Source organism: Ctenopharyngodon idella, chromosome 23 (assembly GCF_019924925.1).
Source record: "Ctenopharyngodon idella isolate HZGC_01 chromosome 23, HZGC01, whole genome shotgun sequence".
Classification (NCBI taxonomy): Eukaryota; Metazoa; Chordata; class Actinopteri; order Cypriniformes; family Xenocyprididae; genus Ctenopharyngodon; species Ctenopharyngodon idella.
The window spans coordinates 11477461-11501818 of record NC_067242.1 but is presented as its reverse complement, the minus strand read 5'-3'; the positions used below and the strand labels follow the sequence as shown (position 1 = coordinate 11501818).

The following is a 24358-nucleotide window of genomic DNA, read 5'->3' as shown; positions in this document are numbered from 1 at the left end:
CACCATCGCAGCCTGCCACATTCCCGCTGGCCCACTAATGAACAGAAACCCAGAGCGGATCTGTCACCAGAACGCTGTCCTGAGCAGCCTGTAAATTATGGAGCCAAGCTGCCTACACACAGTCTGTCATATAAGAGAGGAGAGGAATTCAAACCATGAAAAAAAAAAACTGAACATCCATTTGAACACCTGAGAAACACAGACCTTTTATGAATCTGTCAGTTCCAGATGCAGTTCTGATGTTGAGGATTAAAATCGGCTGGACCCCTGAATGACAGCTTGATGTCTTTGAAGCACCAGTCAATGTTTGTTTGTTGGCTCAGATAGATAGCCTCTCTTTCACAACCCTGTAGGACAGCAATAGAGAGGAGAGGGGGGAAAAGAGGAAGAGAGATCAGTAAACTCTTTTGTGAATGACACAGAACAACAGGACGGACGATAGATAGATAGATAGATAGATAGATCTTTTAGAGTCTGCAGACTCAATCTCAGTGTTATATATTGAGGCCCTGTTCTGAGTGGATGCAGCGAGTGGTAAAACTGAAGTGGCTTCCTCTGATCCTTTAGAGTGTCTTTTCCTCATCAGTAAGACAAAGAGGCTGTCAGAACACTGGAGTGACTCTGATCTCCCACCCGCAACACACCAACATCCCACAATGCTCTCCTGATCTCACTGAACTGACATTTGTTTCGTTTTGTTTCGTTTATTTATTAAGCACTTTTACACAACTGGCCATTGACCAAAGTGCTGTACAAATATGTAAACACAAAGACAATCACAGCAATAAAACACAAATAAAATAACAGCGAAATAAACCCCTCAATTTTAAAACAGTTTCAATACCCCATTAAATGCTAATGCGAGGAGGTATTCCTTAAAGAATATCCCTTTAAGTTTGTGTTTAAAAACACTTAGTGTGGGTGCCGACCTGAGAGAAATGGGTAAACCGTTCCAAAGTTTTGGAGCTATCGCTACAAAAGCTCGATCTCCACTTCTCCTTTTCATTCGCGGAATCGTCAAAGCCAGCTGACCTTAAAGACTGTTTTGGCTCGTACTTCTCAATCAGATCCTCCAAGTACAATGGAGCCATACTATGCAGTGATTTGTAAACAAAAACCAAAATTTTAAAATTTATTCTGTAGTCAATTGGTAAACATTTTAAAAAACTCAAAACTGGAGTAATATGGTCTCTCTTACGAGAGTACCTGTCAAAAGCCTCGCAGTAGCGTTTTGGACTTATTGTAAGCGGTTAAGCAAAGATTTATTTATGCCGACATATAATGAGTTGCAGTAATCTAACCTTGTAAATATGAACGCATGAATGACTTTTTCGAGATCACGCATGGACAACAATGGTTTTACTTTCACTAATCTCAAGTGATAAAAACAAGAATTAACCACAGAATAAATCTGTTTCTCAAACTTGAGATCACTGTCAAAAAAAAACTCCTAGATTACGCACTGATGGCTTACAAAAAGGGGCTAAACTGTCCAGATCAGCAAAATTGTTTGGGACTCCAAACCACACAACTTCAGTTTTATTCTCATTCAGTTTTAAAAAATTTAAAGATAGCCATGATTTGATTTCATGTATGCAGTCCCACAACGACTCTATTTGCTTCTTCCTGTTCTTTTTCAGAGGAATATAGACTTGCATGTCATCTGCATAGAAGTGGAAAGAAATTCCGTGCTTACTAAAAATGGACCCAAGTAGTGGATTCCTACCACCTTTTCAAGGCGCGAGAGTAAAATCTCATGGTCAATGGTGTCAAATGCAGCGCTAAGGTCCAATAAAACATGAACTGCTGAAGACCCTGAGTTAACTGCCGTCAATATATAATTTAAAACCCTCATCAAAACCGACTCAGTGCTGTGATAAGCCCTGAAACCTGACTGAAAAATTTTAAAAATATCGTTTTGAAGCAGAAAGGTCTTTATTTGATTCAAAACCAGCTTCTCCAAAACCTTTGATAGAAAAGGTAACTTTGAAATTGGCCGATAGTTTGATACAACAGCAGGGTCCAAATGTATTTTTTTCAAAAGAGGCTGAACAAGAGCATGTTTAAACTGATTAGGAACTACTCCTGTTAAAAGACTATTATTTATAATAGATAGGATACTAGGGCCAAGAACATCAAATGCTTCCTTTACTAATCTTGCTGGAATAATATCCAGCAGTCAGTTGGTTTTGACTGCTTGATTACATCGGCTAATGACTGCAAGGAGATCAGTTCAAAATGGTCAAAACTAACAGATGATGGCCGAACAACTAAAGGATCAAACAAGCTAGGTTCGATCATAGATCTAATTTCAGAGATTTTTTGAACAAAATAATCCAAAAAAAGCCTCACAAGTGATAATGGGAGGGTCAGAGAACACATTAGTTGTTGGATTGATTGCAGAATTTACTATATTAAATAAAACTTGTGGCTTACTACTATTTTTTTGTAATTACTTCTGCAAAATAATTTCTCTTAGCCATCTTTACGGATAATTGACTTGCGACTCCCGTAACATTTCAAAAGACACCTGTCAGTCACAAAAGGGAACACATTTCAATGGTTCTTTTGATTCGATTATAGAAATGTAGTTCATGTTCACAGTAACTGTTTAAAAATTTGGAGTCGGGAAGATTTTTAATGTTTTTGGAAGAAGTCTCTGGTTGCTTTTTTATTTGATCAAAATACAGTATAAAAAAAGTAACATTGTGAAATATTACAGTCTGTTTGAAAATCTGATTAATTCCTGTGATGCAATCATTACTCCAGTCTTCAGTGTCACATGATCCTTCAGAAATCATCCTAATATGCAGATTTGATGCTCGAGAAACATTTCTTATTATTATCAATATTTTTGTGGAAACTGTGCTACTTGTTCAGGATTCTTTGATAAATAGAAAAAATGAAATAGAAATATTTTGTAACAATAAATGTTTTTACTTTCACTTTTGATCAAATTAATGCATCCTTGCTACTGAATAAAATAATAATTTCTTTCAGAAAAAGCAATACATATACATAGATTTCACTGTGCAACCAATTACACAGCACTTCTTTTGGCCTGCAGGGAGATCAATCTGCTTACATTCACTACAGCCTGTCTAATAGTGTTCATAATATGAAATTATAGTGCTGGATCCCTTGAATCCATATGTGTGGGTGTGAAAAAGAGTTTGAATGAGAAGACAGGGTTAACCTTTACTGTGAGCTTTGCATGAAAAAACTTAAAGGGATAGTTCACCCAAAAATGAAAATTTGATGTTTATCTGCTTACCCCCAGAGCATCCAAGATGTAGGTGACTTTGCTTCTTCAGTAGAACACAAATGATGATTTTTAACTCCAACCGTTGTGTCGTGTAATGCTTGTCAATGGTAACTCCATCTATAAGAGTCAAAAAAACATGCACAGACAAATCCAAATTAAACCCTGTGGCTCGTGACGACACATTGATGTCCTAAGACATGAAATGATCGGTTTGTGCAAGAAACCGAACAGTATTTATATAATTTTTCACCTCTAAAACACCACTATGTCCAACTGCCTTGCGCATCCGATTGGTGAGGTCTGAATGCGCGTTCTGATGACGGAAGTGATGTCTCGCGCTTATACTTCAATGAGTGCGAGACATCACTTCCGTTGTCAGAGCGCGTTCAGACCTCACACACGGATGCTCAAGGCAGTTGGACATAGTGGTGTTTTAGAGGTGAAAAATGTTTAATTTAATTTGGATTTGTCTGTGCATGTTTTTTTGACTCTTATAGATGGAGTTACCATTGACAAGCATTATACGACTGACAGACCGCAACGGTTGGAGTTAAAAATCATCATTTGTGTTCTACTGAAGAAACAAAGTCACGTACATCTTGGATGCCCTGGGGGTAAGCAGATAAACATCAAATATTCATTTTTGGGTGAACTATCCCTTTAAGCTTGCAGTAGACATTCAGATCAATACACATATATGCCATATCCTATAAATCCTCTCATCTGTGCCTTATTTCAAATGCTTTTGGCTGGAAGTCACCTGATATGGTAAACAGACTCATTAAGTACCTTTTTTGTGTATATTTCAGAGCAGTTTCCCCCATGTTTCCAAACGAATCTTTTGTGTAAAGCTTCCTGAAAAAGACACAGGAACATATGAATCGCATTATGAGTCACAATGGCACATGTACATATAAAGTTTGACGCATTCTTTATAGTGTTATTATGTTTTATATGATCATGAAATCCTACAACGGCCCAGCTGTCAGCTGCAGCCCAGTTCTCGATACAGGTACTGTTTCTGTTGCCATGGCAGCCTGAAAACCCTGCAGTGAGATGAGCATAACACGAACCTTTATGTTCTAACAAAAATAACTACAGCTTGTATTTCTGAGCAAAATGCAAGTGATGAATGGATGGTGCTTGCCTGTGCAAAAAAACAGCCGCAAGGATGCTGTGGATGGTGGCCAGGTAGAACTGAGATTTGATTCCAAACAAAATTGATTCATCGATTTCGAGGCGTTGGAGTCGATTCCACTCAATGGACGGACATGTCCGAGCATAACTGTCCATTACTTCAGTTACCAAACTTACACATCCCAGAAGAACAGTATGTAGTGGGAATTTGATTCATCCCAGGGACTTGAATCTTTTGATTCTATTCACCTGAAGACTTTCAGATTGCAGATTATGACAGCAGGTGGCGACATATGAACGTCTAAAAATTGATTCACTCAACAGAACGGTTCAAAAATTCCTAGTCGTTAACAACCACGAGATTATTTTAAGCAAATATTAAAATGACAATTGTCAGCGCCAACGTACACATCCTACAATGACACTATATTATAAAGTTTTACCAAACTGTCTTACCACCTAGTATATTTATCTTTCAAGATATAAATATAAACATTTACTTAAGCTAAATTTTAAAATTATAACCATTGATTTCTGCTGTTCCATAAGCGCCACCTACTGTCAGAGAGTGAACCTGCATTTTTATTCAGCCCATCTGCTGCTTTTGTTCAGATCAATGTGAAAATCAGCCCATGCAGCAAACAGTGTTGTCAAATTTAAAGCTAATATGCGTTCTAATTAATCTAAAACAATAAATATAATAGATCAAAACAATTCGGATAATAAGGTATCTAGAATTATTCACATGTTTTGAAGTGCCCACTGTGCACGACACTGACATTGTTGTCACAGAAGCGTCTTCAAAGCGCTCATAAAATGCCGAATTAGGCCCAACCCAGTAAGACACGATGCAGCAACCGCCATTTCAACATTATCTTTTTAAAATTTATCACTTAAAGGTGCAATATGTAATATTTTCTGTCCGCTAGAGGTCGCTAGAGGCCTATTCAAAACAAAGGTGTAGCTTGATGACGCCAAGTTTGAGCGCGGAACCTTGGGACATGTGGTCTTCGCCTCACAGCCGGTGGAAAACAATTGGGATAGGACACGGGAAGAAATAATGTTCATGGATGCTATTATTAATGTTACTGTAGTATGAAGCAGAGCAGGACCGAGTGTTGTAGGAGCTGAACGAGGCCGCTGGAGCGACTGTGCAACACACGCCGCGAGCAGTGGAACTTTTATTATGCCGAGGCGCTGGCGCTGCTTCCGCTTTTCTGGTCATGAGTATGACGTAACACAGCTCTGTTTATCATATTAGATACATTTGAGTGTGTTGAAAATTACATTACTCTGTGCGTTCGCTCGGCGGCTGCTGTGAGACACTTGTTACACGCTGCAGTAAGCTAAATCGACTTTAGAATATCATATTAATAAATGCTGGATGGCTTGTGTTGATAAATGGCATGCAATTAATTTTAAAACGTATTGTATGATGGAGAAAATGCTGTATTACTGTTACTAAAAATAAAGCTGCATCTTATGCTATGTTAGCTACTTGACAAAATAGTGTTTTTCTCTGAGGCATGGTAAAGCATGGTACTTGCAAAAAATCAAGAAAATTAGATTTAAACAATAAGACTAAACGTGTTGAGCTGTATAACAATAATTCATTTTCTGTCTATAAATATATCAAAACAGTTTTTCCTTTGTCTATTAAAACATGTAAATATTAAAGCTTCTTTGGTGTTTCCATGGTTTCTACAAAATAAAACCGGAAACTGAGGGTAACGCGGGTATGACGCAATTGACAGGCGACTCCTCACACGTCCCGGAGCCTTGGTTAAAACTGCAATTTTCTCACGATTTACAAATAGTTGCAAACATTTGGGATATTGTAAGTACTCAAGTGAACAAAATATATAACACTGGCCTAGTGGTTTCTGGACATTTTACTGCAAAATTCTTACATATTGCACCTTTAAGGCCTGGGTATACTTCATTTTCCGCGTTCCGCTCCGTCTCATGCACAAGCAGTGAGCGCGGAAACTCGCATTCGGAGCGTGCGCATCTTGTGGGTTTTGTTTTCAAGCGTCACTCGCACTGTCGCACATGCGCTGTTGTACGCGCATCGTCCTTACCTTGCTCACTTTTTTCCTATTTTTCCTCTTCTCTGCACCAGATTGTCACCTCTTCACTTTTAAACGTCAACGTACACGACTGACACGAACAAACTCAAAGTTTTACCAAGTATTGCTGTCTGAACCCCTGGCATGGGGGCCCCCTGGTGGCCACGGAGGCCCTATGCAACCGTTTATATCGCTTATTAGGTAGGGCCGGCATTGCATCACAGTGACTAAATAGTTCAGTGTTATGTATCATTTGATGCACAGAAGTAGGTACAGTGTTCATTTCCTGAACCATAGTTGTTACAGTTATACAATATATTTTCAATCCTCCTGCTAGCCTTAGGCTATCTTGCACATTTCACATTATGAATCTTATTTATTTATGTATTTCTGATCAAGCAAATGCAATAGTCATCATTAATGTGTTTTTGTGACTGTTTTCTGAGACAGAAGGTTCAAATGAAGAGGAAGGGAGACACTTTTTTAAAATTCTTTTAAAACAATCAAAGCAAGAGGCAGATGAAGCAAAAGAAGAGCAAAACAGAGAGGCAGAAGGCAGCATTAGGAAGACAGAAACACCAGGACTCATGGTACATTCATTGTCAGCAACAGTGTTGTCATAATTCTATGATATTTAAAGGGATAGTTAACCTAAACATGAAAAGGCTGTCATCATTTACTCACTATCATGTTGTTTTAATGTAGCCTATAATGTACTAGAGCAGGGGTTCCCAACAACGTTCCACTCAAACAGTGCACATTTTGGATCTCTCCTTTGTCTGACACAATGTGGTTGGGAACCCCTGTGCTAGAGAGCAGGGTTATCCAAACTCAGTCCTGGGGGGCCACTGTCCTGTAGAGTTTAGCACCAGCTTGCCTCAACACACTTGTTTCTGCATAGTAAAAGCTTGATTAGCTGGTTCAGGTGTGTTTAATTGGGGTAGGAGCTAAACTCTGCTGGATAGCGGCTGTGTCTCAAAAAGGTCCCTATAAATAGTCAGGGCACTGAAGTGTTCGCTCTATAAAAGGTCCCATAATGCACCGTGAAAACCAGGAAGCATCGATGCTCACTATGCTCCCTTAACAGAAGTTCTGAAGTGTGAAATCATGTGAGCATGCTCAATACACATAATGATACACGAGAGATGTTTTTTTAAAATACAAACCATTATTTTATTAGATTTCAGCATAAACATACATCGCTAGACAGGTAATGAACATAATCTTCCTTGTAATCTTTTTAAAATCAGCTTTCACCATTTTTGACTGCATCTGGCTTGATTATAAAGCATTGTTCTTGTCCGTCACGCGTTTGTTTGTACTCTTTTTCGCATTTTGGTGCATCGTTGTTCTTCGTTATGTCTTTTCAAAATATATAATAAATAAATTCAGACAAGCACTTTGTGGTTTTCTGTCTTTATTGAACACTACACTCCAGTTGGTCCGTTTTGCAACATGATTCAATTAAAATCACAGCACACGCATGCTGGAGACCTTTTACCATAGTGCACTTTATGAAACAGGCCTCCGATGAAATCGGATATAAAGACAGTGTGTTAAGGATATAAAATATTGGATGACCAGTAATTTTTTTTTAATAAATTTACTTATTGGCCCAAAAAACCCACACACAGATTTTCTCAGAATACAGTTTGCAACTAGAAGGATGTTAGGTCATCATCTACAGTTGAAAGACCTCTTGTGTTATAGTAGACAGCAACTTGTCTTTCGAAAATCATATTTCATGTTACAAAAACAGCCTTCTTCCACCTCAGAAACTGTTAAGCTACAAAAAATGTTATCCGTTTCTGACACAGAAAGATAGCTCACTGAATTCTGCATTCTCTTGACCAAAACCCCTATTATAAAAAACTGTCTTAATTGTACAATGAATTTCTTATTTACATTGTTTACACTTTGGTTATAATGAAAGAAATCGCAAAAGTGCGGCTTGCGTTCAACACAACAAAAATAATATATATATATATAAGACAGGGCTAAAGAAGTGTGAAAGACATGTGAAAGAAAAATGAATCTCATCTTTCCCCATGCATCACCAGTTTGTCCTGATCTATATTTTAATTGAAAAACAATCATTTTGCAACTGTTTTCCTGTTGTACACTTGTATCTGGTTATGCTCAAGGCACATAAAATATGAACTGTTTTTCTCTTTCATGTCACCAATCCAACAAATCATGACAATTCATTCTTATAAGAGGTTTTTTATTGTTGTCAAGTTTTTCATTAACATAAAATCTCTATCCTTCTTTCATGACAGAATATGTTTAGGTAAGAATTTCTGGCCAAATTATTATCAAAATGATTATTTCACTGCCTCAACTATCTATTGCTTGCAAATATGAGATCAGAACACTTAATACCACATTAAAATCTCATCACCCTTTATTTCTGTAATGTGAAATTTATTATATCTGAATATCATTATGATGACAAACATTTTATGTTATGAAATAACATGGACCCATTAATTGATCAGAAATGTAAATTTAAAAGTAAATTTAGTAAGAGTAAGCCTTTTTTTTATTGAAGTCTTAAAGCACTATATGTATCTGATTTCTGATTTTTTCTAATAGAAAAGTTGTGAAAACTGTAAATCGTTTTAAAAGGTATGTTACTTTTTTGCTCTGAGGCTTATAATATACTGTCATTCTGTATTTGTTATCTATTAAAAAAAGTAATGTGTATTTAACAGCAGTGCAGTTGATTTTCTCTCTGATGCCCTCTAATGGATTCAAAAACAAAGTGCATCATCTCAGATTTGTTGTGCCACAGATTAACATTACAGTTAGTAAAACAGTTAGTGCATCATTGAATCATCCTTCAAACCATCTTCTGATTAGATCTTTAAACATGACAGATATATATATGGTCTCCAGCAATAAGTGTGAGTGACGGGATTTCCTAGTTGGTCTCTTGCAGTGTGTGTGTGTGTGCGCATGCGCTTAAGGCCGGCAGCGCTGAATGAAGCGCGGATACAGGCAGACGTCACGGATGTGGTGTCGGTTCAGCAGCCAGGTGAGGAACCGCTCCAGTCCCAGACCGTATCCACCGTGAGGACACGTGCCAAACTTTCTCTGCAACACACAGTGTTACACACTCATCAAGGCTGAATCAATTTGATGAAAAATACTGTAAACTGTAAATTGTGAAATTTTATTACAATTTAAAATATCTGTTCTCTATGTGAATATATTGTAAACTGTAATTTATTCCTGTGATCAAAGCTGAATTTTCAGCATCTTTACCCCAGTCTTCAGTGTCACATAATCCTTCAGAAATCATTCTAATATGCTGATTTGCTGCTCAGGTCATTTTTCTGATTATTATCTGTGTTGAAAACGGTTATATTTTTTTGGAAAAATGTATTTTTTAGGATTCTTTGCTGAATAGAAAGTTCAAGAGAACAGTCACAATTTCTACCTGATATTTTAATGTTGACATAACCAAATGATAAGAAATATCTTTTTTTAGTTATTTAGTTGCTCGTTTTAATGCTTGCTTTGTCTATTTTTAAATCATTTTGTCCTATTTTAGATCATTTTAATCTTGCGTCTCCCTTGGAAGTTTGCTGAGGCCTCTGGTTGTGAGCCACTGGTCTATATGAACTGCTGGCAGAAGGCTGTTACCTGGTCAGTGTACCAGTAGTAGGGTGTGGAGTCGATTCCCTCTCTCTTATACCCTTCCAGGAGTTCCTCAGAATCCCAGATACGCATGGAGCCTCCCACGATCTCCCCGACGTTGGGCATCAGCACATCCACCTGACAAAAACACAAACACATCAGCCATGTACAACACAATTCTGCTGAATACTGCTCTCCTACAGACTCATTTACAAAGAGCTGTCTCCTACAACAGGTTTACATGCATTCAAATAAAACACAAATTTGGTCATAAAAAAATATCCACTGTTTTCTCACGGTGTCTGAAATGGTTCGCTTAAGGATTCAGTCTCTCTAAACCTCAAACTTCACTGCACGCATAAACAAACAGTAGAGAGGGAGACAATTAATATTCAGCGCAAAAACATTCATTTAGCTGAAATATCTGCTGTTGGACGCTAAATTTAGGTTTAAAAGTCAACATGTAATTCAAGTATTTTATGAGAGTAGTAACTGTAAAGGGATAACAACATATAATATAATTGAATATAAATGTAAGACGTGTCTTATAGCCTATTTACAGGATAAAGAAATGACAGTAACAGGTTACTTTGTCCATGGTGAATGTGTGCATGCAGAACACTCCTCTTATCTGGTAACACTGAGTTTGTGTTTTTTGAGTTTTTGTTTTTCTTTAATATCATTATAATGTAGGGATTTAAACTGTCCTTTTGCTTAGTAACTTTTTTACACATAATGTATAGCACAGATATACCCTTACAGAAATTAACCATGGTTTTATTATAGTAAAACCATGTATTTTGGCGTATAGAGTACCATTTGTATAACCACACAAATATCATAGTTAAATTATGGATTTAAAGAAAAACCATGGTTAATTTGTGGTTACCATGGAAGAACTACAATGACCCTGTTTTATTTATTTATTTTATTTTAGCTGATGTTTTATTTATTGTAAAACCATGGTTAATTTTTGTAAGGGTAGATATATTCACTATGTATGTTTTCAGCACTCAGCTGATGTGGAATAGTGTGTTTTGTCAATAAAATAAAACAAAATTAGGCTTTTTATCCAATTAATCGAAAAAAATTATCGTCCAACTAATGGATTATCAAAATAATTGTTAGCTACAGCCCTTTTACACTACATGAAAAGGAATAATATGCAAAAAAGCATAAGAGCGGCACATTAACATTTATATTTCATACAAAAACGCATATTTTACTAAACAGTTTGGACTTGAAAATTATTTTCTAGATTTGCTAGAAAATCATAGCTGTACGTCTAACCAAATAAAGTTAAGATAAAAAAATTAAGTTGTAAGAGGTTTTAAAGTACAATTTCTATGGTAACGCAATGTCTAATTTCAAAATGGTTTTCACTTGATGAAATTTGAGTGTTTTTAAAGGATTATTTCACTTAAAAATGAAAATTACCCCAAGCTTTACTCACCCTCAAGCCATCCTACTGTAGGTGTATATGACTTTCTTCTTTTTGATGAACACAATAGGAGTGAAATTAATAAATATCCTGACACTTTATAATGGCAGTGAACGGGATCAACGAGTATGAAGCTCAACAAAGTGAGTTCATCATACATCATGCGACGTTTCTTCCACTTTATAACTTGTTAAAGATGGATATTTTTCTTACACAAATGCATCGCTTCACTTCAGAAGGCCTTGATTAACTCCCCGGAGCCGTGTGGAGTACGTTTATGATGGATGGATGCACTTTCTTAAGCTTCATACTTGTTGGTCCCGTTCACTGCCATTATAAAGCTTTGACGCGTCAGGATATTTATTAATATAACTCTGATTGTGTTCATCAGAAAGAAGAAAGTCATATACACCTACAGTAGGATGGCTTGAGGGTGAGTAAAGCTTGGAGTCATTTTCATTTTAAAGTGAATGAATCCTTTAAGCTTTCAAATCATGATTACTTAAATATGGGATAGCAAAAAAGGCAATAAAAAAAGCGGCAAGTGACACTGACAGTTAACAGGCTTAATAACTGCCATCAACTGATCATTAAATACGTTGCTTGTAAAACGTGTTTGTTTCAGCCCATGTCTGATCAGTATCAGCTCCGCCTCATTTTGTGCCTGGCTGCTAACTCCACCCACAGTGAAATCTCACTGAATGCAATGGCTTTGGTGTAGACAGGAAAAATCATTTGTTACTGGATATTTTTGTTTTGCTCTGGTTATGACACAGGTTAGTAAGTCTGGTCCTGACCGATTCAGTGAGGCGACGGTCCTCAGGGCAGCGCTGCATGTAGAAGGATTTGATCTCAGCTGGGAATCGACACAGCAGGATGGTCTCGTTAATGGTGTCGGTCATCAGGCGCTCAGGGGCTTCTGGGATATCCTGTAGAAATGACACGCTAATAGTCAAATATCATTATAATTCAAGTGCTTCAGCCTTCTTTTCTTCGTAGTTAAGCAACAATGTATGAGACCCATCATAACAAACCTCTCCAAACTCATAAAATGTCCCATCATCCTTCTTGATGTTGTGCTCTTTCAGCCACTCAATGGCCTCAGTGTAGTTCATCCTCTTGAATGGACGTTTGGGAGGCTTGAAGTCCTGCAAAAGGAAAAATCAAAAATAGATGTAATGTACAGATTCCAGAGTCTCAATACTTCTGACATTTTTTACAAATAACTATTTAAAAAAATATTCCCATGGCCTTTTTAAAATGCATTAATTTTATCAATTTTATAGGCTTGAATAACATAAATTGACGTTTCCAGGTTTCCAGAACATCTGTATAATATTTTACTGATACCCAGACATAATAATGGTGTTGTGTGAGGTTGGGGTCGTACAGGGTTGATGTCGTAGAGCAGTTGCGCAGCAGGAGACTTTAGAACCCTGTCGACCACATCACACACCAGATCCTCCAAACGGTTCAGAAGGTCTTCATAAGTCATGAAGGGACACTCAGCCTCAATGTGGGTGTACCTGAAAACACACAAACATGTTGGTTTTTATGGTTTATGGGACTCTCTATAGGCGTAATGGTTTTTGTACTATACAATCTGTATAATCTCCCCACACTAACCCTACTACCCTGCTTAATATTTTTGTGGAAACTGTGCTAAATATTTTTCAGGACTCTGTGATGAACAGAAAGTTAAAAAAACAGCATTTGTTATGTTTCCTGAGAAGCAAATTAGCATATTAAAATGATTTCTGAAGGTTTAAGTGACATTAAACACTGAAAATTCAGCTTGTATCCCAAACTCCATTACACTGCCCTGCTTCTTTCTGTTTCAGTAAATGGCTCCAGACTCACTCGGACAGGTGTCTGCGGGTGCGCGACTGCTCAGCACGGTACGACTGGGCGATGCAGAAGGTGTCACCCAGCGCAGGGATGCAGGTCTCCAGGTAGAGCTGAGAGGACTGCGTCAGGTACGCGTTCTCACCGAAGTAGTCAAGACTGAAGAGGGTGGAGCCGCCCTCCACCTGCGTCTGCACCAGAGTGGGCGGAGTTATCTGAGGACCACAACAAACAAACCTCACATATAACAACATCTCTTAAATCTGTACTCTTGTACTTCAAGGTTTATAACAAATAAAGCTGGAAACGTCATTTTGTGGTCTATGCCCCAAAAATAGGACTATGGGGTTAAAGGGCATCTGCAGGGTTTCAAAAAAAAAAAAAAAAAAAAAAAAAAAAAAAAAAATCGAACTTAAGATTTTTTAAATCTTGCACAAATAAAATAAATGCTGTATGAGCAGGATGGAGCAAAGTGCCATTTTGAAGCTGTGAAGAGCCAGTATATTATTTAATATAACTCTGATTGTGTTCAGCTGAAGTCATTTTTGGAATCATTTTCATTTTGGGATCTATCAAGGAGCCTGTGCTTAATGTGTGCATGTGCATGGCTTTGGGAATGACCTCGCAGTAACCACGACTGAAGAAATGATCCCGAAAACACTGCATGACGTTGGATCGGACTCTCAGGATCTTGGAGACGTTTTCCCCGCGGATCATCATGTGCCTGTTGTTCAGCTGCACGTCCACGTCAGACTCCTCGTTGAGCAGGTTATCAGCACCTCCCGCCGGAGCCAGACCGATCAGCTCCCAGAAATCACAGTGCAGCTCATGGCCGCCCGGAGCCTTGCAAAAAAAAACAAAAAAACATGAACTGCATGAAGGATTTGGAATTCAAATAATTATGGAAAAGACTTAAAGGGTGAGCAAACTTTCATTTTTATGAACTGTTAAACTTAGGTAGTTAATATGAATTATATTATATTAAAATCATATTAATGTTAATGAATTAATCAGGTTAATTTCTCACCTGTTTGCCCTCAGGAACAGGTTTCACAGTTCCGTACAGAGCGACGGTACTCTCCGTAGACAACACCAGTCCATTATAACACTGACACTGCACACAACACACACATCCATCATCTCAAAGACTATCTGAACTAGACTTTTACTGTATTTCACTTCTTTCATTCAGTATTATCAAACACAGCTGTTTTGGATAACTGAATATAAACAACCCATTTCAGAGCAAATACAAATTCCAACTAGATGAGTAAAGTTTGTGAACAAAGTTGATGTTGGCTTCACAAAGCCTCGATGTCAAAAAAATGCCATGTTTTAGCACATTGTTAAATGTTTTAGCAAGTTGCTAGCATATTTTAACACATTGTTAATGTTTTAGCAAACTGCTAACATGTTTTAGCATGATTTAACGAATTGCTTGTTTTTAACATGAATTAACACACTGCTAGCATGTTTCAGTGTGTTGCTAGCATGATTTACCATGTAGCTAACATGTTATAACATGATTTAGTAAATTGCTAACACGTTTTAGCGTTTTGCTAGCAAATTTTAACATGTTGATAACATGATTTAACCAGCTATTAACTTGAATTGACAAGTTGCTAACTTCAATCAGCACATTGCTATCATGTTTTACCAGATTAGCATGTTGCTAGCATGAATTAAGATGCTGCTTACATGTTTTTTCTTGTTGCTGGCATGATTTAAAACATGCATCACATATCGTTACAATTCTGATAAAATATATTTATAATACACTACCGTTGAAAAGTTGTTTTTTTAAAGAAAATGTTTATTCATCAAGGATGCATTAAATTAATCTAAAGTGACAGTAAAGACTTTTATAATGTTACATAAGGTTTTATTCCAAATAAATGTTGTTCTTTTGAACTTTCTAATCAACAATGTATGTTTCTAGAGCAGCAAAACAGCATATTAGAATAATTTCTAAAGAATCATCTAAAGTATTTTTTTATCAATGAATGCAGCCTTGATGTGCAGAAGAGACTTTCAAAAAAACATCTTACTGAACCCAAACTTTTGAACATTAATGTACACTATATAATAAATAATTTAATTTTATGTAATTTTTATATAATTTAATTTTTGCTTTATTGTCTTTTATTTAGGGCATTTTCTAGCCTTAATCCTAATAACTAAAAGCACTGATAACTAACAGAGTAAGGACTGATTTACACATTTATAATCATGTAAAATATTGACAAACAGTACCAGTTTGTCCGTGAGAACACACTGCAGGAAACCTGTTCCATCACGTAGCACAATAAACAGAAGGTTCTTTCCTGAGAAAACATTAGCAAATAAATTTTAAATAGATGTATACTGTGAATTTTCATTGAAGCTCAGCTTTATTAATATGTGAAGCTCTCCAAGCAGGAGGTTCAGACAGAATGAATTCTGAATGAACAAACATACCAAATCTGCTCACCTTGTCTGCGTAACCGATGGACCCAACCGAACACCTTCACCCTCTGTTCTCTGAGCGGCTCCAGTTTATTGATCTTCACCTGAGCGTGACAGAAAACAATCCGGAAAATCTCACTAAAAGCAGACTTTCACTTCCATATCGACTTCACTTTCATTAATGCCGCTAAAACCACCTCAGACTGTAACTCTGAGCTATTATATAATCAATATTACATTCTGTAAGTACTCTGACACTCACGGTTTTGGGTTCAGGAAGGCTGGGGTCATTCTCGATGATGATCTTTTTAGCTTCTTCCAGATTCTTCTCTCTGCGTTCAGCATCTTCAGTCTGTCAATCATGACATCAAACAGGCAGAGGTCAAAAAAACATGATACATACAACAGGTCTATAATCACAGAATGTTCCAGGTACCTCCTTCTTGTCTTTGTTCTCACTCTTCATTTGCTTTTGATTAAAAAGCTTCTTTGTGCTCTTCATTTGAGTCTTAGAGATGACGGCCCAACGCTGACAACACAAACACACCATAATGTCAAACTATTAAGGCAATAACCTACAGGTTAATTGCTATTCCAACAAAACTTTGCCAAGTTATTGAAATATTAATTAAATATACACTCATTTTGAATACAGCATGAAACAAAAATGCATGAACATGAAAACAAAAATGCACGCATGACATGTTAGACTTAAGATTAATTTTAGTTTCTTTCATCTTGTTAACATGTATTTTATAGCTAATATAACCTTTCCTTATTTCTTATTTCAAACTACTATCTATAGACTATATATACAGTGCATTCAGAAAGTATTCAGACCCCCTTTACTTTTTCAATTTTGATTGAAAAAATTGAAGATTGAGATATAATTAATTCTGGGTGTATAAAATGAGCAAATCTTTGATCTATTACTTGTTCCTGAGCAAATCAAATTGGGTTAAGAGCTGTTAACTTTAATAATTTTAGATTTAGGCTATATTTAAATTAAATCTTCTACTAGAGCACTGCTTTTGCATGTTTGACTGAATTGTATACTTGTGTTTATTTCCTATATAGTCTTTTAAAATGGCCATTGTTGTTCGTTTAAATATTGTTGTTCAACAAATATTACTTTTATGTAAATTATGTGCTGTATTTGGTATTGAGAAAGTGTCCGTTAGTAGTAGTGATATGGACTTCTGTAAAAGTTACATTATTACACCATTAAATGGCGACAAAGACTTTATGAGTAATTTCAGTTGCAAATAACTTTTATATTGAAAGGGACTGGATGCAAACAAAGAAAGTTGTTTTAGCTGTCATAGGAAATCCCCTTAACCGTTAAAAGGATAAATACAAAGATATTGCTTTCCTCAGCGGATGTTCAAACTGATTTTTTTTATAATGAATATAATATTATGGACATCCATTTGAAGAATGAATGCTGTCTCTCTCAATAATACTCAACAAAATACAAAGAGCTTCAATGGAACGACTCAAAATTCCTTTGTTACTAGTTCTAATGTGACGTTTAGAATTAGTAATGGAGGCTTGGTCACAACTGTGAAACTTAATTTGAGATTTGAATCTGTGGTGGAAGGAAGTAGTTCTGCACAAAAGAGAATTTTTAAAGATACTCCGTTGTCATTTCTTATGTATTTACAAACTTGTGCTGTCAAACTGTTGTATCAACTCAATATCACACTCGTAGCCGTGCGATATGGCTGTATATCAGCACAGCTGTGATTACCTGCAGCCTCGTGCTTACGGCCGAATCACAGTCATGCTGATATACAACCATATCGCACAGCTACGAGTGTGATATTGCATATATATATGAAAGCAATAAGGAACGAGAGGCTGTGCTGTATCGTGAATAAGTCACTGCTGAAGGGCGTTGTTCAGCCGTGACTTATTCACGATACAGCACTAGCCTCGAGTACCTTATTGCTTTTATAAAACGGTTACCACGCAATACAAATATTAAGGCCAAAAATATGTAACAATGCAACTTTCATGAAGTAAACTTTCACTAAAAGCCTTCCTTCCGCTGGAAAAAATAGTCCCTAACCGTGAACAGCAACAGAAGTTACATCATTACGCCATTAGATGAGTGTGTCAGTCAGTAGCGAAGACTTTTACATTGAAAAGACTGAATTGTTGTGAACATGGAACAAGACACAACTGACAAATGCTTGAACCAGCGCTGTCAGTCACGGGAAAACCCCTTAACTGTTAAAAGGACAAGATAATACATCAGACATTTAAACAGATTTTTTATTATGAACATAGGACTGACCTGAAGGAAAATGCTAAACCTGAATGCAGCTAATAAACTCGCTCACTTGATCTTTTTCTCACAACACTCTTCTACATAATACAGTAAGCTTCAATGAACAATATCAATTGAGAACAAACAGTTTACGTTGCTAAGTGTGGTTGCCAAGGGTGTTGTGTAGTGATACACTGAACCGTTGGGTGAAGTGGTCATAGCTGTGTTTTATCGTGAATAAAACACAGCTATTGACCAATCAGAATCAAGGACAAGAACTAACCGTTTTATTTATATATATATATATATATATATATATATATGTGTGTGTGTGTGTGTGTGTATCATATTATATATTATATATGTTATATATTATAACATTTTAGTTTTATATAGTCATCATTGTTATCTGGTTTTATTTTTTAAAATGCTTTCTGAGATTGGAAAAAAAGAAATCAATGCATGAGGCTTAAAAGCTATTTTTTGTCTCTGTTTTTGCTGGGCAGAGTGTAGGTGTAATTCAGGAAATCATTAATTTATGTTTATATGATTTTATATCCTATTATGTTTATATGTTTATATATCCTTTTTTATGAGATTTATATGAACATTCTTTTTTTTTATAGTTAGTTGCAAGTTAGCGTTAACTGCAGGTTTACACACCTCTCCTTCCTTCTGCGAATCCACATAGATCACTGGAAAAGGTTCTTTTCCCACAAACAACAGTGCCTGAAAACATTTAGGAAATAAGAATGAGAAAATTATGAAACAAAACACAGAAAATGGCATCATATAGCAATGCAGAGAAAACTCACAGCACCTTGAGTGGAGTTTTAAAGGGTTTCTGCTCGGAACCATCTCCATCCGCATCGCTGCCCTGTTTATCAGACACGTACAGTTCTTCTGCAGGACGAAACAACAGCAGATTTAACATTTTACCAGTTTGCAAGCAGATTCACAGCAGACTTTACTGCTGTAAAAGGTTCTTCAACATCTGTAGCTTTAGCCTGCCAAACAAATCATCATGTATACATTGTGCATAGATGAGAGCATTATCTCCATTATAAAGCATGTTCTGTTCAAAGTATTTACAAAATTAAGCTTTAATAGTATTTCCCTCTGTGGAATATGTGTGATGCATCCTTGCGCACATACTAGACCAGAGGTCTCCAAACTCGGTCCTGGAGGGCCACTGTCCTGCAGAGTTTAGCTCCAACACACCTGCTTGAAAGTTTCTTATGCCTAGTGAGACCTTCATAAGCTGGTTCAGGTGTGTTTAATTGGGGTTGGAGCTAAACTTCGCAGGCCAGTGGCCCTTCAGGACCAAGTTTGGAGACCTCTGTACTAGACTGTCTCATTCTAGAGGACTACAGCCTACAAGCCTCAGAAGTCCTGGACTAGGAAGGACGCAGTCTTCCGTTTGAGAAGCAACTACTAGGAGTGTGCCCGAAGCCTAAATCCATATTCGGAAAGGCACGGAGAATAGCGCAGAAAAAAAATCTATGGAGCACTTAAAGGGAAATGGTTAGCCATTTGCTAACGATAGCCTGTTACATTACAGTACATTATATTTACCACAGGGGTGTTCACAGTCCAGCCAGGGGACCAATCTTGGCCTACGGATGAATTTTCAAACGGCCCGCAGCGTGTCTATTCAAATATTTTACCAGTAGCCCGCCACGCATAATTTGCAAATCCTGCAGTTTCACAATGTCAACACAAGGTGGCAGCACTAGATTTTACTTTGTGAGTGAGTGACCAAACCCTTTTGCGTGTGGTCACTCTAGTTTGGTCTCTGGAGCGCGATCAAACTGGCTTGATTATAACGTTTAGGTAATCAACTACTAAATTCAAATATGCTTTTGTGCATCGGCTGATGCTGAGCCACAAATGTGCAGAGCTTTTTATATATATATGTAACAGAGGACATCTAGTAGTTGCTGTGCAAGTAGACCTCACTCCTCTGATCTCAAGAGATGCTCTAGTGACTAACACTAGGGGTTGCAGCCTTTAGCCTCCTTGTTAGAGTAATGAGTGTCCGACTCCCACGCCGGAGACCCAGGTTTGAGGCCCGCGCAGAGCGGGGCGAGTAGGACCTGGGTGGAGGGGTTACATATATCATAAAACTATTCAGTGTTTTCAACCACATAATGTTTATTTTAGGTTTCACACATTTAAATATACACAAGTATTAGTATCAGCTGTGAGTAAAGTGACATGTATCTAATGCAATAAAGCCACTCCTCCTGTATCTCTCGCTCCAAAATAAATCAGTTTATAGTGAAAACATTTTAGAGACAAAATTTCTCAACATTTGCTGTTAATTATTCATTATATTTATATTAAATAAATTAAAATTACGAATAATTCATGACATTCATATAATTAGGCCGATTATATTAATTGACAATATTAAACTTTGCTTTTAAATTAAAATAAATATAATACATGCATAATATATAAAGCTTTTAAACAGATTAAGCTTACATGTATTTATCTTTGTGAAACTATATTAATTATTTGGTCTATTTGTTTGATTCACATGCATTGATATAGTCAGATATTTTCTTTCAGCTGCTTTCTCAAACTTTCACTGCAGCAGCAGTGTTTATTCCTGCTTTGTAAATGCGTTTTATTTCATATTTTTCATAACGATCTCTTAATCTTCGGAAGCGACATGAATTGCGCGGCTCTCTCACAAGAAGTGAATTAAACTTACGTTCTCCTTGTTCCGTGTGATTGGCTGTTTGCCACACGTGTCAGACTTTCAGGTGCACGCGCTTTGCAAACTCTGGATTAAACCTGAGTTGACAGAGAAAGTTTATACCGAGCGTTGTGCAACAGTTGATCCTGATCTAAACCAGGTTGGATTTATCTGGATTTGTCAACTGCAAACCTACTCTGAAATTCAGAGTTTGTTCAACTAGCTTCATGCAACAGGCCACTGGTGTTCCTGTGCCCTGTGATGTTTGGACCGTTTACCCTGTATTTTGACCTTTGCCTGTTTTTGGACTTTGATAGTGGATTACCCTTTCAATAAATACTGCGTTTTGATCCTCAACCTATGTGTCTTGGAGCAGTTTATGACAAGTAGTTAGATATGATTATCTTTTAAAATGTAATTTATTCCTGTGATCAAAGCTGAGTTCTCAGCATCATTAATCCAGTCTTCAGTGTCCCATGATCCTTCAAAAATCATTTTAATGTCACTCTATATGCCTTATGCTCACTAAGGCTGCATTTATTTGATCAAAAATACCGTTAAGCCATAATATTGTGAAATTTAGCATTCAGAATAGTAGTGTCACGATCACCAGCTGGAGTGCCCTTGAGAGTCACCAGGGGGCACTCTATCAGACTGTTGTCACTCCATCAAGGACTACATTACCCATAACACATTGCCCCATCTCATCATCCATGATTGTCTACAGCTGTTTCTCATTACCTTGTTTAGCCCAGCCTGTTCATGCAACCATTCATTGAGAAGTCTTGTACATGTCTACCCTGTGTTTCTGCAAAATTATTATCTGTTACCTGTGGCCTGTTGCACAAAGCCGGTTTCAGTTTCTACCCAGGTAAGTTTTTTTCGGGTTTATGAAGGTGGATTGGTTTTTAGCATGGTTTGTTGCTGTGGTAACTGACGCTACACGGCTAACCTGCTCCGGAGCAGGTTTTATTCTGGGTTAGAGATCGCAAACCCAAACTCGACCAATCAGCTGTGAGTAAAGTGACATGTATCTGATGCAATAAAGCCACTCCTCCTGTATCTCTCGCTCCAAATTAAATCAGTTTATAGGATGAGCGAGTTTGACAAGGGCCAAATTGTGATGGCTAGACGACTGGGTCAGAGCATCTCCAAAACTGAAGCTCTTATGGAGTGTTCCCAGTCTGCAGTGGTCAGTATCTATCAAAAATGGTCCAAGGAAGGAACAGTGGTGACAGGGTCATGGGCGGCCAAGGCTCATTGATGCACATGGGGAGCGAAGGCTGGCCTGTGTGGTCCGATCCAACAGACGAGCTACTGTAGCTCAAATTGCTCAAGAAGTTAATCCTGGTTCTGATAGAAAGGTGTCAGAATACACAGTACATGGCAGTTTGTTGCATATGGGGCTGCATAGCCGCAGACCAGTCAGGGTGCCCATGCTGACCCCTGTCCACCGCTGAAAGCGCCAACAGTGAGCATCAGGACTGGACCATGGAGCAATGAAAGAAGGTGGCCTGGTCTGATAAATCATGTTTTCTTTTACATCACATGGATGGCCAGGTGCATGTGTGTCACTTACCTTGGGAACACATGGCACCATGATGCACTATGGGAAGAAGGCAAGCTGGCGGAGGCAGTGTGATATGTCAAGCGTGACCTTTCCAACGTGATTACGTAATGCATGGCGAACCGCAGAGCAGTGCAAGATGAGCATTTTTGGTTAAAAAATATATACATTTTTATTTTTATTTTTTTTAGAAAATGACCGATGGTTTCTCTAGATAAGACCCTTATTCCTCATCTGGGATTGTGTAGAGCACTTTGAAGCTGCAATTTGGACCTTCAACCTGTTGTTGAAGTGAAGTCCGCTATATGGAGAAAAATCCTGGAATGTTTTCCTCAAAAACCTTAATTTCTTTTCGACTGAGGAAAGAAAGACCTAAACATCTTGGATGACATGGGGGTGAGTAATTTATCAGGAAATGTTAATTCTGAAGTGAACTAATCCTTTAACTGTCACATTTCAAATATCACAATAAATGAATTAAATTTTAGATTCACGTTTAAAACTTGTTTTGATTTGTAAAATTCACAATATAACCGTTTATTGCTGTATTTTAACAGCATTTTATATCAAATAAATGCACACTTGCTTTAAATTTACCAATCACTGTGAGATGGCAGACTGGACAATGGTGATTGATTTTCAGATCCCAAACGCCACTGATGAGTATCTAATCTTGCAGAATGTGTGAAGTAGCCTACTGCCGCTCCCTACGCGGAGTAGCCTACGTGTGATCGCGAATCTCGAAAGTGAAAGTACAAAGCATGTGGCCATTCAAAAGCGATTTCAATACTCCGCATATTAATAGCGGCTTCCTGATGCCCGCAAGCTATACACAGTATTATTACCCAACTATATATTTGCGAGAGAAAGCAGTGAACTATATATTTTTACCCTTATCTCCCTTTAGTGGCTCCATAGTAGGCCACACGTACTTGGGTAAAGTTGGTTTTATATTCGCACATTCGGACTTCCGCGTTTAAGAACTTTCTAATAATGTGCAATAAAGTTAATGTTTGCAAATTAAACAGCGACATAATATTTACAACCAACGATTGTAACCCTACAACATTTTACTACAACGTCCTTTCTTTTCCGAACATGGTATTCGGCTTCAGGCACATCCCTATAATATTGTATGTAATATATACTGTCTAGTATAGTGTGTCCTGGTGGAGTATGCATAGGCTAAATAAAATATAAAAAAAGTAAGGCATAGTGCAGAATCTGACGCAACACTACAGACAATATGTAGCAGCATCTTCATCTCCATCATCAAACTCACTGATCGACATCTGACCGACACCCTCGTCCGCCATATTATGCTGTATGGACCTCAGATGAGTTTTGTCCGGCTCGGTTCGGCAGTTGTTTTAAACGCAGCGTTAATCGGATAGTCCGTCTCCCTTCTTGTCGCTGCACACGCGCACGAGCTTCTGGGGACGCATGCGCAAAACACGAACCTTTCACTGTTGTCTCTCCAGCTGGGGATTGGTACGTTCGCAAGATGACGCAAATACCCTTCACGTAGCCTTAAAATTAAACGAAATAGGCGGCTGTGTTTAAGGACTTGGCACTTAATCTGGACTGAAAGACTGATGGACTCTGGCATATTGTTTTATTGTTATATGACAATGATGACAATATGACTTTTAGTTTTGATTTTCATGTTTGTATCCCACAGGATACGTTGCCACTTTGGGGGTATAAATTCATTGAAAACTAAATTCTTGTTTGGCAGTGCCAATATATATAACATCCCAATAAACATCCTTTCTAACACATTCTGATAAACAATAAGTGATAAAAAATATTTATGAATACATTTATAATGCAAACTCATATAGGCCTAAGTTAATTCAGCACAGTTAAATTTCATACTAGCCCTAAAAAGGGCAAGACCATAAAGAGAAATCAGAAAATTAATTTATTGCTATTGCGATTTCCATCTAATTAAGACATAAATAATACAAT

At 37.4% G+C, this 24358-nt stretch overlaps 1 protein-coding gene and 1 long non-coding RNA gene across 2 annotated transcripts; both read right to left on the bottom strand.

The window, feature by feature from the left end:
• Positions 1-204: 204 nt before the first annotated feature.
• On the bottom strand, positions 205-6620 carry LOC127505734 (uncharacterized). The gene is made up of 3 exons (XR_007927796.1): positions 6484-6620; positions 4055-4120; positions 205-347 (listed from the first exon to the last, which is right to left on the bottom strand). It is a non-coding gene; the product is annotated as an uncharacterized LOC127505734 (long non-coding RNA).
• A 2058-nt stretch (positions 6621-8678) lies between these two features.
• On the bottom strand, positions 8679-23873 carry LOC127505769 (asparagine--tRNA ligase, cytoplasmic-like). The gene is made up of 15 exons (XM_051881576.1): positions 23670-23873; positions 18937-19019; positions 18780-18845; positions 16281-16373; positions 16107-16196; positions 15870-15948; positions 15653-15723; positions 14427-14513; positions 14021-14242; positions 13415-13614; positions 12945-13080; positions 12589-12702; positions 12352-12483; positions 10120-10251; positions 8679-9567 (listed from the first exon to the last, which is right to left on the bottom strand). Exons 1-15 carry the CDS (start codon positions 23701-23703, stop codon positions 9436-9438), a joined length of 1671 nt encoding a protein of 556 aa, XP_051737536.1. The 5' UTR covers positions 23704-23873; the 3' UTR covers positions 8679-9435.
• Between the last annotated feature and the right edge of the window lie 485 nt (positions 23874-24358).